Here is a 16,261-nt window from a genome sequence, read left to right on the forward strand (position 1 = left end):
TGTGAGAATGGGAGTATGCCACTGCATAGGAGCTAGATTACCAAAATGTTACCTACTACTTTCTACTTTAATGAGTGGATAGCTTTGAAATGTTGGCATTACTGATCATTATAGGATAATATACTGTGTAAACTATTTTAGAAAAGGGCTGTTTCCTTAATATTTAAAAATCTCCTTGTCATTTTTTTGCCCTTTGATATCTTGTTAGAGCTATTTTTTTCCCTTGTTAGAGCTATTTAATAATAAAAAAGTTACCAGGGGGGCCTGGGTGGCTCAGTCAATTAAGCATCTGGACTCTTGGTTTTGGCTTAGGTCATGATCTCAAGGTCGTGAGATCAGGCCCTGCATCGGGCTCTGCGGTGGGCATGGAGCCTCCTTAAGATTCTTTCTCTCTCCTCCCTCAGCACCTCCTCTGATGTTTTGTGTGCCCTTGCTCTCTCTCTCTAAAAAAATTTAAAAAAAAATTTAAAAAGTTACCAACTCCTGGCTGACTGATCCCAAATAATTAATTACTAGAATCTGAATTAATGCAATTTTAATTATTGCTAATTGTCTTATAGTTTGAAATCATGTTTCCAAAATAAGAGCTGCAGTCTAACTTTGATGTATCTTAGTCATGAAAAAAAAAATTCTTTCTTCTACCTTTGCTGAGATATTTTGATGTCCTGGGACCATCTACAATAAATACCCACAAGGAAATTGCATTCTCTTTTTTATTCAGCTTATTTCTTCTTGTATTATCACTTTCTCTATGTTTTACCCTTGAATGGTTTATTATTTCCAATTTTTTATTCTTAATAATCTTACAATGATAGTAATGTCTGAAGATAGGAAAAATAAGCTAAATAGGATGCAAGTAAGGGTTTTTCTTCTTCTTTTTAGGCTTTGGTGAAAACAGTCTTAGGATTTCTCTCAAGGAATTTTTTAATGTTCCTATTTACATTAATACTTCTGGAACAATTAGATCATTTAAGAGATTTGCTTCTGGCTACTAAGTAAGGACTGGACCAAAGGATGAAAGGAAAAAGTTGGGATAACTGATCAAAAATAGACTTTCTTACTAGTTTTAAATTACATAAGGAAATTAAAACCTCCTATAATCCTCTGGTTTTTAATTTGCTTTTAATGATTTTTTTTTCATTTTCTTTCAGAACTCTCGATGTTTCGGTGAGCTTTAATGGAGGAAAATCTGTCATCTCGAGTTCACTAATAGTCACAGCCACAGAATGTGTAAGTAAAAAGTTTGCATAAAGTAACTTTTTAAAAATAATTCCATCCAGAAATAATTTATGGATTGTCAGTGTTGTTGCATGCTGTAATAAGGAAGATGTAAACAATGACAGTGGAGACTACCACAAAAACTCTGTATGGAATTTATTTTAGATTTTTTTTAACCTTTAGCCTTATTAAAAAGAGATTTTAAGATAGTACAAATTTTATTTTGATATTTATGAAATTCAAGTCATATTTAAATTAAAAATAAGAGGAGAATGATTTTCCAATGAAGCATTTTCCTTGAAACATTAAATATCAAAATGGAATACAGTTTTTTCTCTCATGAAGTTTGAATTGTTGTGTCTAAGACTTAATTATGTTTTTGAAATTATTAGTATATCTTAATGATGACCTCACATTTTGTTTATTTTAAATGTTGGTGCTTTCTAATATGAGTAAGTAATTTGACTTTGATAGCTTGATATATCTAGATTAGAACTCTGTTTTGATTGAGATGATTAATTTGTATTACCTAAGATGCAATAGTTTAGAATGTAAACTTCATTGTTAAGACAGTGTTTTCTTTATAAAGTTTTGGGGTTCATTTTTTTGATATTTGATTGTTGAACATGAAAACAGCACTAAAAGGAACTGATCACATGGCTATTATTTTTATGAGTATAGTATCTTTTGAAAAAGTGCATTAACCAAAGCAAAAACAACAACAACAAAAAAACCCCTAAATTCTTGCCCTTCAAAAGACCAAAATTATAAACCAAAACATTTTCTCACATCTCATGGTCTCACAGTTTTATATTTTGATCTTTTAATCAGAGAGATATCCTTTCTTCCAAAAACAAAATAATCCAATATTATCTGTATAGAGACAATGGTCTTTCTCATTGTAAGATAACATAAGGAAAACAAATATCTATAGGGACCCTTGGGCCATTATTGAATTCTCTGGATAAGTCTTTAGCAACACCTGTCTCTGTTTTGAAAATACCTAGTTTTTTTTTTTTTCTCTTTTTATTTGTAATTCATGTTGCAATTTGCAGATTTCCTTGTCTCTCAGGATGTGGTTGAGATAACAAACATTTGTGGTAATAGAGTTTCTCAGTGTTTAGCTCACTGAAACAGCGTTCTTTCACCATCCTTCCTCTTATTCTGTGCCTCTAAGCCATCTTATTTCACCTCTCTTCCATGCAAGCAGGAAAATAAGTTTTTGTATTTTATAACCACTCACAGTTTTGGTGTGCAGGGATGTTGAGATTAAGTGGCTCATTTGGAACTTACAAGTCATGTACTTTTCTGAAAGTCTTCCTAGGCCTTTCCGATTCTCAGGAAGAGTACATTTGTGACTCAAGTTTAAGAGTAAGGTGATTTTTAAAAAAGTGACGTTGGTTGTGTCAGTGAGAATGTGGAGGGCAAGTTGTTATATTAAGTAAGGGATCAAAGAAATTTTCATTATTCTGTCAAAGAATAAAGACTTGAGGAAGGTGAGGGAGTGAACCCTGAAGACCACCCAAGGGAAGAATGTTTTTTATGAAGCAGGAACAGCTAGAACAAAGCCTAAGGAAGCACTCTATCTGACAAGTTTAAAGGAAGGCTAGAGTGGAGATAGCTGGGGCGAGCAGGAGTTTCAAGATTGGTGGACAGAGGGGAATATATTATGTAGGGTTTTGCAAGGATTTGAGTTTTTCTTCAGAGTGAAATGGAGAACCATTGGATAGTGACATGATATGACTTAATACTTTGAAAAGATCATTCTGGCTACTGTGTAAAAATAGACCTTGCAGGGGGCGCAAGTGTGGAAATACAGAGACCAAGTCCTTGGCTGTTTCAGTAATCTAAGAGAGGGGAGGATGGCCCCACTAAAAAGACAGCAGTGGAAATGGTAAGAAGTGATTGGATTTGGATATATTTGAGTAAATGTGGAGCATGTGGGATGCGTAGACAGATTATATGTGGTTATGAGAGAAGAACATTAAAGATAATTCTAAACTTTTCACCTGCGCAACTAGAAGGATGCATTGTTGTCAGGTAGAGCAGTGTTTAGAAAAAGTGGCAGCTTCTGTTTTGGAAATGTTGAGTGAAAGATGTCTATATAGCCATTCGCAGTGGAAATATCATAAAAGCAGCTGAATACACAAGTCTGGAATTCTAAAAAGAGGTCTGGATTGGAGATACACATTTGTGAGTTGTATAGAATGAAGTAGTCAACAAATTCCACATGATTTTTACTGAAAAAGAAAAAAAAAAGAGAATGGCTTTCAGGAGCTTAAAGCAGAAAGGAAAGAATAACAGATAAAGGTTTTTTTTTTTTAAATTAGAGAATAGTTGACATAATTGTATTAGTTTATGGTGTACAACATAGTGATTCGATATTTATATACATTTTGAAATGTATATAAGTAGTTATCATCTGTCACTACACAAAGTTGTACAATATTATCGACTATGTTCCCTGTGCTGTACATTACTTCCCTGTGTTTCATTTATTTTATTAAGATTTTATTTATTTATGAGAAACACAGAGAGAGGCAGAGAGCAGAGGGAGAAGCAGGCTCCGTGCAGGGAGCCCAATGTGGGGCTCAACCACTGAGCCATCCAGGTGCTCTTCATTTATTTTACAAGTGGAAGATTTTACTTCTTCATCCCCTTCACCAATTTCATCCATAGCCCCTCATGTCTCCCCTCTGGCAACCACTAGTTTGTTTTGGAAAGGTTTTGTATTCTTGGAGGAGTCTGGATAAACCAGGTCCTGAAAGGAAAGCAAGATTTAGGCAAGAAGAGAGGAGGGGAATGCAGATTATAGATTAATAGAAAAATGAAGTTGAGAGTTGATCTATTTGATTGGAGTGAGAAAGACTGGGAGGGAAGCTTGAAAATCGAAAATGTAGAAGAGATAATCAGTGGCCTAAAGAAAGAAAATTACCAGGTGGAGTTTAAAGTTCATCTTACAGGTCTGTGGTTCCTAAAACAGAGAAGTCAATGCTAAAATGTAAAAAGGAAAGAAAATGGATTATATTTTTCATAATGCTAGATCTATTCAACTTGAAAAAGATTTTATTCTGAAAGTTTTCTTTCTGCCATTTTAATTTTATTTATTTATTTTAAAGACTTTATTTATTCATGAGAGACACACAGAGAGAGGCAGAGACAGAGGCAAAGGGAGAAGCAGGCTCTGTGCAGGGAGCCTGATGTGGGACTCGATCCTGGGACTAGATCCTGGGACTAGATCCTGGGACTAGATCCTGGGACTCCAGAATCACACCCTGGGCCAAAGGCAGGCACTAAACTGCTGAGCCACCCAGGGATCCCCAACAATTAGCACTTTTCTAAAGCAGATTTTCTACACAAAGGGAGACCAGGAGCCTATTGCCAGGAAAAAAATCTATCTAAAGTTTAATCAAGTTGACAGAAAATTTAAGTCCATCTTGGTCAACAGAATAAGTGAAGTGAATAAGAGGGGATAGATAGCTCAAGAGATGGGAAAACCAGGACACTTACCAGGTAAAGGAGCCAAAGGAAAATGGAATTCCATATGAAAAGAAGGCAACATTAAGTGCTTCAGAGAGGTGAAGGAGAAAGGGTCAGAGGGGTCACAGTGAAGTCACTGTGAAGTCAAGTGATGCTTCAGCTCAGTGATGATTTATAGTCTTCTATAAATCAATTATTATAAAATAATAAATACTATGATTCACTTTATTGTATTGCTAATAAACATGGTGTAATTCATTTTTCCCATTAGAATTAGCCATTATTTTGTATTCAAACTCAAATACCTCTAGTGTGTGGTAGTAATGTTATCATTTATAGATATGAAAAGTGAGACTGTTGCCTTGAGATGTATCTGCTGATGTGTCCATTAAATTTCTATTCAAAATAGAATAGGATAGTGGGTAATATGATAAATACCCAGGCATTGCATTAAGTGATATTCAGTCTGTCAGGCATATTCAGAGATGATGAGATGCAGTTAGTAGTATTACTCATTATAGGATGATGCCTTTGGCTTTCACAGGCATTTGAAAGCCAAACAAAATAAAACACCATTACTTTGGGAATTGATTAATCCTTGTGGAAATCCCACAAATAAAGGAGCCCTTCTGTGTGCTCCAAGGGCATCCAGGCTCAGTTCTGTTAAAGGCACTTATGTCACTGAGCTGCAATTTCCTGTTTACTTCTGGGGTTTTCTTAGCCGGTTTTGAGTTGTTGACAGCAGGGCCTGTGCCTTGCTCGTTGCCTTCCTCCCAGTGTCTGGGCCTTATATAAAGCTTGTGCTCCAAGATTATCTGTTATATGAATGAGTGAAAGTAGCTGTACACCTAGTTTAAGAGTAGGGAAATGAAGGATGAGATTTAAGAGATTTAAGATTAGAGCCTGAGAAGCATTTGTATTTAGACAGTCATTTCTCTTCATCCATCTCAGAAGATCTCCTAAATGTGTCTCTGCTTAAAAAAATAGTGAAAGATATCTTTTTTCCCCTTGGAACATCTGTTCTTCTGATTCTTTTGACATAACAGTATCAAGAATGTGTTTTCTGAGCATGTATTAAGTGCCAGACACTGCTAAGCACTGTACATGTGCTAAGCACTTAATGACTTTAACACACACAACTCAAGAGGAGGCTATTCCTATTACCTTAATTTTACTGATGAGGAACAGAGCCACCTCCAATTTCTAGTGCACATTTATGCAAACACATTAGAAAGTGCTGCTTCTGTTGTGTAGACCCAGCCCTCAGCAGGGCACCTGGCTTGATGAGTATGAACATGGGCTGATTTCAGCCCTCACTGTCCCTGAGAGGGGGGTACTTGGGGCCTGGGGACTCTGGAGGTTAGATTCCCTCCCTGCTCAGTTTCACAGTCAAGTAAACGCTAGAATTGAGAATTGAATCCGAGTCTGTCTACCCCCCCACCCCCACCGACCTGAACACTTGTGCATTCTGCTATTTGCAACCAGGTTCTAATTTGATTTATATAAAACAGGGGTTGGCAATTTCATTTTTTTCTGTAAAAGATCAGATAACAAACATTTCAGGGTTTGAGGACTACACAGTTTTCGTCACAACTACTCAACACTGCTGTTGTAGCACAAAGGCACCTATAAACATACTATGTAAACAAATGGGTAAGGCTGTGTTCAGCAAAGCTATGTACACTGAAATTTGAATTTTATGTAACATTACTCTTTGATTTTTTTTTTAGCTACATAATAATGTAAAAAAAATATCATAGCTTGCCAGAGGTCTTAGGAAACAGATGCACTGATTTGGCCTTTGGGACATAGTTTGATAATTCCTGATATCGAATCTTCCAGAAGAATCCAGAGCATGCAATTATCACCCATTTTTTGACTCTTTTTTTCTTCCCCTAACTCTAAATCCATAGAAAAAAAAATTGTGGAGATCCATTTCCCCTTTTTGCTTCCTTCTTTTTCGATTGCAGTTGCTATGATTATTTTCTAGGTAGATTGTGACAGCTTTGAAAATTTTTGAGTGAGTCTTCTTTCCAATAGTTATTTGAGTTTTGAAATGTTTGAGTGATTCCTCTTGCTCATAGTTATTTTTCAAGTACAGTAGTGACTGGTTGTTTTTATACTTTTGTGGTCCTCTTAGCTAGAATTTCAGTGACATTAGGCAGAGTGAAGTTTTTCATTGGAAAGCTTGCTTTTGATGAAGAAGAAGAAATTAGGTGCAAACCAAGTTCAAAAACTCAATGTGTCCAGGATGACTACTGAATATATTCCTTCTACCCTAATTTCAAGCTCAAGGTTCTGGTATGTCCATAGTTAACCTTTAAAAGAGTTTTGGCTCCATGTGTTGAACCATCATCTGGGTAGTAAGTCTCAAACTGGACTCCTCAGCTAATTTGTGCAATCTATTCTTTGTAGATATTTGAGAATGCCATTTTTTCAAAACTATAGTTAGAAAGATTCTATCCAACAAATGGCCAGTTGAAAGGTCATCTAACAAACGGATACTAATCTGATGTAACGGATGGCCAAATCTCTCTGTATTAAAAAGGACTACCACTTTTCAGAGATGTGTGTTTCCAACCTTCTCCTTAGCTTCTTTAGGTGCTACCAAGTCCTCTCAAACTCTGTGTTCCAGCCACCTTTGTCCTTGTCTTGTCTTTGCAAGAGGCCACTAATTCTGCACCACTTTCTCCCTGGGCTTTCTTACTTCCTCAGAACCCCAGACCAGGTTAGTCCCTACTGTTCCATGTCTCTATTTGTACCTGCCTCCCATCTCCTCACATTTGGGATTATTTGTTCCGTTTGTCTCTCCAGCTAACCTGTGGGCTTCATGAAGACTTGTGGAACTTTGTAATTTTAGCACCTACTTCCCTGGCTCAGATTTAAAGGGAAGCACACTTATCAGAAATTAAGTGACTTTTAGTTTCTGCCCATGACACAGATCTATGTGTAATCATGGCCAGTTTCATTTGACTCTGAAGTCTGCAGCTTGTGGCCTGCTATCTGCTCATAGGACTGAAGTCTATGTGTTTGACCTTTCCTTATTTTGTTTATAAAGCTCTGTGAACAATGAAATTATTTCCCTTTCACGATTGAAGTCTTTCATGCTCTGATAAAGACTCTGTGCAAATGAAAACAACGGAAATGGGAAAGCCTGATTTTATATATCCAGTTAACTGATCTCATGTCTGGGACTGAGGCATCCAGGGACTGTGTCTCATACACAATGGCAAGGTTGGGTTGCGTTACATTCTTGCTTCCTCTGAACCAGTTTTCCATCATGCTCAGCTTAAATATGATAAAGATTAGGTCTGCAGGTCTTTAGAAAGTGTGTATTTTCTTTTTAATTTTATTGAAGATGAACATTTGGAGTCAGTTGACATGATATTGCTATAATAAATGTATATTTACATCTGGATGTGTATAGTATTTTATTAATGTTCTTAACAGAGTCATCTTTATTGGAGGAAAAATCAAGAATTTTCACTGCTGGGATGCGAGGGTGGCTCAGCGGTTGAGCATCTGCCTTTGGCTCAGGTCATGATCCCCAGAGTCCCAGGATCGAGTCCCACATCGGGCTCCCCACAGGGACCCTGCTTCTCCCTCTGCCTATGTCTGCCTCTCTCTCTGTGTCTCTCATAAATAAATAAATAAAATCTTAAAAAAAAAAGAAGACTTTTCACTGCCTATCATGGCGAGCCCATCTACTTTACATTCTGTCAATACAATTTTCTGATCTTAATGACACATCCATAGGAAGAAAAAAAAAGTAACCACTAAATTTTTAGCAGATTGATATCATTTAGTTGCAAGTTCCTATTTCTGAACACAGAGTTTGAGTTCTAAGAAAGGAGGAAACCCAGTATTCATAGAACTTTTTTGAAAACTGTATAGCACAGACAATGGTGAGCCATTTCCATGAGTGCTATGACTAGATCCTAATGTGGGAAAGGGCTAGTAGGGAATGCTGTATTCATTTCTATACATAAACAGGTTGGGGGGGGTATCTCACATAAGAGGTGGGAACATGAATTTATGTATTTGGCAGCATTTCTCCCATAGGATATCACACTTTTCTATGTATTTCTTTTTATTTTATTTTTTTATTATTTTTTTTTCTATGGATTTCTTTGACATTCTTTTCCTGTTATATTCCTGTTTGCCTACTGTTTAGAACTAGAGTAGTCAATGCTGTGGAGAATCACACGATTTGTTCATGAATGTTTAGAATTCTATGTAGAAAGATGCACTCTGAGTATTTCTTCAGTGGCCTGATGTACGTTCTGAATTGTTTTCTTTGGCTTTAAGGACATAGAACTTAGATATTTGCCTGAAAATTTTCTGTAAAGTATTTACATTCTCTTTCTCTTTCTCTCCCTCTCCACTTCCTTCTCTCTCTGTTACACACACACACACACACACACACACACACGCACACACACATACACACAGAAGTTTCTATGTGCCAGACATTGATTTAGATATTTAAGATATATTGGTAGTGAAATGTTGAGCTTGCATTTTCAACCAAACTCTACAACAAGAAGTTGCTAAATGAATTCATGTCTTTTTATTTCTTCTATTTTATGTTAATTCTTTATGGTGAATATCATCTAATAGCATCTTCTATGCCTTAAGAATGGTCAGATAGTGAACAGTAGAATTTAGCAAAGATAGTGTGTGCATGTGAAGTTACCATAGTTATTCTTGCTGTCTTCTGAAAGATAAGATAAATAAAATTACCAAAGATTCTAAGTGATACTTGGTGGTGCCGGTTGTGGTTAATTTACAGCCTTCCATCAGCTACATAAATGCCTTGTATGTTTGTTCCTTCTTCTATTCAGATGCAAAATCAGAAACCAAAGGATCGCTTTAATTGTTCATGTGTAGTTGATTATTAATCTTCTGAACATTTCTAAAAGTAATGAGTGTTTTATGGTTTATGCTGCTCTGGGAATTAGTCATTTTAAAAATAGGTTTATTAAAACTGAAAGGCTGCTAGTAATCAATATCTATAAAAATGGAGTTGTTTTGGGATAGTCTCCATGCTGCTCTATGCTAATCTTTTTTCTTTTTCTTCCATTGTGATAATAACAGATGATACAGAGAAAGAATACACATGTAAAGATTGTTCTGATTAGCTGAACCAAGTATATTTTTCTGGCACTTCCTTGCCACTGCTTTTGAAAACTGCCTTCTCTTCTCTTTTCTCAGTTGTTTACATGTAACTGTTTACATAAAGTTTATTATCTTTTTGTGCATACGTCATTATGTATTGCATTTTATTTATGTTTTTTAACCAGATTTATTTGTTTATTGGGAGGGAGGGAGGGTCTCAAGCAGACTCCGCACTGAGCACAGAGCACCATGTAGGGCTCGATCTCACCACTCTGGGGTCATGACCTGAGTTGGACCCTTAACCAGCTGTGCCTGGGTGCCTCGTATTGCACTTTAAATTCCATTATTCCATTATAAAATATTCTGACTGAATGCCACTACCATTGTCACTTAAACATCGGGAGGTCTCTCAGCTTTGATCAATCCCAGCATTTCTCTATGTGGATTCTAGAGAACCCTAGATTTACAGGATATTTAAAATGTTATGAGAAAAAAGATGGTTCTGTGCTGATATAAGTTGAGCTTCTTTACTGCAAAACCAGTCAGAGCTTTATAAGTATGTTAATACGCAAAATGATTTTCTAAGAGAGATATCATAGTAATGACTTTAACACAAAGAGTTTCATGCTTTGGGAACAACTAGCTTTCTTTTCATATGGATTAGAAAACAGAGGCTCCAAGAAATTAAGCAACCTGTTAATACAGTGCCCTTCTAAGATGGATACAGGGGGTCCCCCCACACCTTGCCACCCCTCTATCAGCTCTAGGATAAAAGTGGCTCTTACTCTGACCTCTAGGCTTGTACTTCTTATTTGTTTTTTTCGTTTTTTTTTTTTTTTTTTTTTTAAAGATTTTATTTATTTATGAGAGGGAGAAGCAGGCTCCCTGTGGGAAGCCTGATGCAGGACTTGACCTCAGGACTCTGGGATTATGACCTGAGTCAAGGGCAGGTGCTCAATCACTGAGCCCCTCAGGGGCCCTTTATTTGTTTTGAATGACAGGAGGTGTATCTCTGAAAAACTGCCCATGAAATCTCAAATTTCCACCTGGAGAGTGTATTGATTTATTTATATCTTTTCCCTCTGTACTCTTTCCCTTAAAAGAAAGCAAGCAAGAAAAAAAGAAAAAAAGAAAAAAGAAAAAAAAAAAACAAAGAAAAACACACACACCAAACAGAACATTATTACTAAGGATACCAGAGAGTAGGGTTTGGGCAAGACATCTTGGCCCCCAGGGGACTTTATCCCCACACTAAAAATTCAGTGAATACTACTAGACTTTGCATTTATGGCTTTTGCAGTCTTATTTCTCTGGAGTTCGTTCTCTTAGTAAGTCATTTTAAATGCCAAGCACGGAGCATACATTAGTAAGTGGGTTGAACATAACCTCATGGCTTTCCTAGAGCTCACAATAAATAATGACAGAAAAGAGAAATTAAAGAAATAGTTTATCAGAAATGAACAAATAGATAACTTGTGATAGTGATCAAGATTCAAGTATAGACAGTTATGAATTGTATAGTAAAGGGGCATTTTCTGGCCAGAGGGTGCAAAAAAGTCTTCCTAGGGAAATGGCTGGAGCTGAACTGTGCAAGATGACTAGGTGGTCGCTACAGGAAGGGGATTGGAGGCAGAGCCCAGAGCAGGTTCCTTAGGGCAGGAGGAGCTTTACATTAGGAAGTAAGAGGACAACAGAGGACTACCCACAAGAACCATGTGTGGGTAGTCCTTAAGCTTCAGTGAGAAATCTGATATGTGAATGCATGAGGTTGCTTTCTTGCATTGATGCGAATGTACCATTTGCCAACAAGAACTATTGTTTTTGGTTTGTCACTTGCTTGGTGATTTTTGATATTTATCTTGACCCACAGTTTAAATATATAATACATCTAGTGTCCTGTCATCAAAAGGGAAGAACGCTACATAAGTTCTGCCTAGAAGTAATCATGCTTGTAATCAAAATAACCCTTTCCCAGAGACAAATGATAGGGAACATTCAGCCTGTTCGTATAACCCCAGATAGTGATTTTTCCTACATTCCTTTAAGGCTTAATTTAAAACTGTCTATAGCACCTGGGAAGATTTCATGTTTATTAAACATGTTTGAAATGTTTGGTAACAGGTATGAAATAGAATATAAGGGGATTTATAGAATTTAAAGGAATATAATGAAAATCTGATTTGACAGTATTATGCTTTCTGCATCATTATCTTGTGTTTCCTTAAAAAAATATGTGTTTGGGATTTAACCCCATGCTTTACTGACCACTTTGTTTTTGTCTTCTACCTCTTCCAGTCTAGCGGGACTGCAGCCATCATTGCTATTTTGGTGTTGCTGCTACTACTGGGCATTGGTTTGATGTGGTGGTTTTGGCCTCTTTGCTGCAAAGTGGTGAGTAAAGAGGATTTTCAACTCTACTCTTGTCAAGCGGTGAGATAGATGTAAAGTAAGGCCTTAAATGTGAGTCAATGCTAGTGTTCCAACAACGACAAAGTTTCAGTTATCAAACTGAATTTTAATAGCTTGTTATTATGATAGTAAATTCTAGAAAACATGTATGCCAGTAAATGTTGACTGTAAAATTTCATCTAAAACATTTCAAAATCAAGTTTGGAGGGAGAAGAGGAGAGGAAGATGGGTAGGAATAAAGGGTTTTCTACTGCAGCACAAAAGAGTCTCAAGTAAGTTGAATGATATTTTCTTGTCAGTGCTTATTGAATCTTTTATTACCTCTTTGAAAAATCTATTTCAGGACCTTCTCTGTTTGCCTCTCAGAAAAACATTTTAGGAATAAGTCATGTGCACATGTTAGAGTGTCACATAGGAAGTTTTGAAGCTATGACAGTTGGTTTGTTTGTGTTATTTTTCATGTTTGAGTAAAACCTTTGAAAGAATACAGGTTTATATTTGTTTTCTATTGCTACTGTCACAAATTGCTAGATGTTTAGTGACTTAAAGCACTCAAAGCTTTTCCAGCTTCTAGAGGACACACATGTCCCTTTCCTCATGCACCCTTCCCTTCATCCTCAAAGCCACCAACATTGCATCTCCTTGACCATTCTTCTATAGTTAATCTCCCTCTGACTCTCACACCAACTAGGAAAGGACCTCCAATGTTAAGGAACCATGGGGAGAAATTGGACCCACCTGGATAATCCAGGAGACTATCCTCTCAAGATCCTTAACTTTCACATATGTGCAAAGTCCCTTTTGCTATGAAATGAAAATTATTCATTGTTCCAGGAACATCTTTGGTGGGAGAGCATTGTTCTGTCTACCACATGGTGGAATGTTGACTAGTAGAGTTCACATTTCAAGCAATCCAATTTGGATTGTTCAGGTTTCATAGAAAAGAGTATCCTGACAAAGCACTCATTGAAAACTTAACCTCCTACTTAGTTTGATAGTATTCCTTTTATCATGATCACATTATGTAGACCTTTATATTCTGTAGATCACAGTGGTATTGTATATGGTATTCCTAGACTGGCTTTTTTCTCCTTCACCTTTGTTGACTAATTTCAGCTTCCTTGTAACTTCAGGCACTACTCTGCACTACTCCTGTATTTATTATTAATTGTACTTCAATCTGCTTTCATGAGTCAACTTTACAATCCTTTATCTCAGAACAGTTGGCCCACAGAGGAGGCACAGAATTAACTCAGACAACGGTAGAGACAAGAAGCATCCTGTCTCTTTGCTGAGCTAATCAGTTTTCTGCCATAGCAATTTATGCTAAAACGGTTTCCTGTTGTATTCTCGATTATCCTAGATACGGTTATTTTAGGGTGTCTAGCATTCTTGAGTCTCAAAAAGCAAAAACGTGCCCTGAGATGATTTGTGCTCCTTGGCTTTTTAATTTAAATTCTGTAGTGGTGGATTTCCTTCCTTCATTACTTTGCAATTTCATTTGTTATTAATCAGAGGGCTCAAAAGTGTAAAAGTATATGATTTTTTAAACGATATATTTATTTATTTATTTATTATTTATTTATTTATTTATTCATTCATTCACTCATTCATTCGAGACAGAGACACAGACAGAGGGAGAAGCAGGCTCCATGCAGGGAGCCTGATGTGGGACTCCATCCCAGGACTCCAGGATTGTGCCCTGGGCCGAAGGCAGGCGCTAAACCGCTGAGCCACCCAGGGATCCTCGAGTGTTTTTAAAGTACTAGTGGCAAACATGTAAATCTAATCTTTCAACTGAAACATGACAAAACAGCTTAAAATGTCTGTTTTCAGGCACATTTAGATTATGTCAGCAGTCTACCTCCTTGAAATCATATGCTCAGGAGATCTTTTAAAGATAGAAAGTCTGGAAATAAAAGTCCTGCACAGAGGCTCTAATGTTTGTCACACATTGTTATTCAGTCATTTCATATTTTATATAAATCTTATGAAATGCTTTGTTCATTGTTCAGAGATTAAAATTTCACAGATCTCTAATGAAAAACTCAAAAATGACAGTGTTACATTTCAGACAGTGGTTCTCTTTTTTTTTTTTTTTTTTCCTGCCCTAAGTAACGGGAAACTCCCAGAGCAGTAGTGGTAAGATTTCCAATGTTGGTGATTCTCCCAGAAGGGAAAGGGCTGGGCAGGGGAGGTTCTCCAGGATTCAGTGCCATTTGGAAAAGCCCCCATAGTAGGCTGAAGAATGGTCCCTAAAGATATGCAGATCTTAATTTCTGGAAACCCTGAATGGTATCTTCTATGGCAAAAGGGACTTTGAGATGTGATTCAGTTAAGGATCATTGAGCAATGATTAAATTAAGAACCCAAGAGTCAGATTAGCCTCCAGGAGGGGAAAAGGCAGTGTGACCTCAGAGGCAGAGATTGGAGGGTGCAGCTACTAGCCAGGGAATGCTGACGATCACCGGAAGCCTAGAGAGGCAAGCAACAGCCACAACCCTGTAGCCTGTATCAAGGAACCGGTTCTACCAATACTTTATTTAGCTTTATAAGACTCAGTTCAGACTCTGACTTCCATAGCTGTGAGAAAATAAATTTGTTGTTTTAATCCATTGAAATTGTGGTAATTTGTTACAGCAGCATTAAGAAACTCTCAAAGTCCTTAAATGATTCTGATATTCCCCAGGGTTGACAATCAGTGTTTAGGGCTATTGATTTTAGCAATTCTTATGTAATATGTTTGCAGATCAATCATTACAAAAACTGCTCACGGAGGGAGTATAAGAGGTTGTAAAATGGAAGACAATGAAATATTTTTCAAAATGTTAGCAGTGGTTCCGAGGATATTAAAAAAGTCAGTATGCAGTTTTTAAAATTAGAATTACCTTTCTGTTTTGTTTTGAGTAACCATTAGATAAATGTGCATAATGTTTTATATATTGAGTAGAATTAATTAACTTACTGTTTCAGAGAGGCAAGGAATTTTTGGAAGAAACAGGTTTCTAATTATTAGAAGTATTTGAGATATATATGTTGTTAGAACCGCTGACAACAGGGATCCATGGACAGCTTTCTCGGGTGCTTGTTATTTGCTAGAAGAGGCCAGTACCATCCCATTCATATTCAGATATTGAGCCACTGAATCTCTTAAAAGCTAGAAAGTGACCTTTCACTCTGCAGGGAAAAGCAAAGAACTTGAACGTTTAACTAAATACCATGTCTCTAAAACTATGACATATACCTTACTTGTATGAATTTGGTTTCAGGAACAAGAAATATATCAAAGTTATAAATATCCCTCTATTTTCTATTTAACAGAAAATAAAATTTTCTATTAAAATTTTAACCAAAATCCTCAAAGTTCCCCTGTCAGGTTAGAAAATGGTACTTTTTTGGTGATACATAAATGAAATTAAGATTGCACAATTATTTATGTGACTATTTGTTGAATACTTCTCCCACTTTATAGTCTAATAATTCCATGAAGTCAAGTACTGTGTGTGTTTTACTCATCATTGTAAACCAGCCATGTTGCACAGTAAACACTTACCTTCTTTGAACTATTTTAATTCTTAAAATTGAAACACTTGACATCTCTTTATCTGGAAGACTTCTTCCATATAGAGTACCTTGTTGCCAGTTTTAATCAAAATTCTGTCAACTGCAGGGAAGCATTTTGCATGAGTGGATTTATAGTACAATCTTAGTTCTTTGTGTGGTTTTCACTGATTTTATTTAAAAGGTATCCTTTATAATGTGTATACAATAGGATATGTGGCCTTCACCCTTCTATACAATGGGAACAAAGATACAAGTACATAAAAATTGTTAATTGTAATAAAATTCTGAAATAGAAGCAATTTAACTTTTATCTAGTTGCTTTTAGATGTCCCCTACAGGGATTTCTAACTTTTATTTTTCTGACCTTTATTTTTTCTAACCTTTATTTTTTACTTCCAACTGAAATTTATCATTTCCTTCACTTATAAATGTAGGCCACTACCCACAAAAGTATTGGCAGCTCCAGAGACTT

General features: G+C 36.4%; 1 protein-coding gene across 1 annotated transcript in view; it reads left to right on the forward strand.

The window, feature by feature from the left end:
- The window catches only part of ANTXR2 (ANTXR cell adhesion molecule 2), a 156,736-nt gene that overhangs the window by 58,610 nt on the left and 81,865 nt on the right, over positions 1-16,261 (forward strand). Inside the window, exons 11-12 of the mRNA XM_055313078.1 lie at positions 1,152-1,230; positions 12,112-12,207. Of these exons, the coding sequence (XP_055169053.1) occupies positions 1,152-1,230; positions 12,112-12,207 (175 nt within the window). The remainder of the gene's footprint in view (positions 1-1,151; positions 1,231-12,111; positions 12,208-16,261) is intronic.

The sequence above is a fragment of the Nyctereutes procyonoides genome, unplaced genomic scaffold (assembly GCF_905146905.1).
Source record: "Nyctereutes procyonoides isolate TBG_1078 unplaced genomic scaffold, NYPRO_anot_genome, whole genome shotgun sequence".
NCBI classification, from domain to species: Eukaryota; Metazoa; Chordata; class Mammalia; order Carnivora; family Canidae; genus Nyctereutes; species Nyctereutes procyonoides.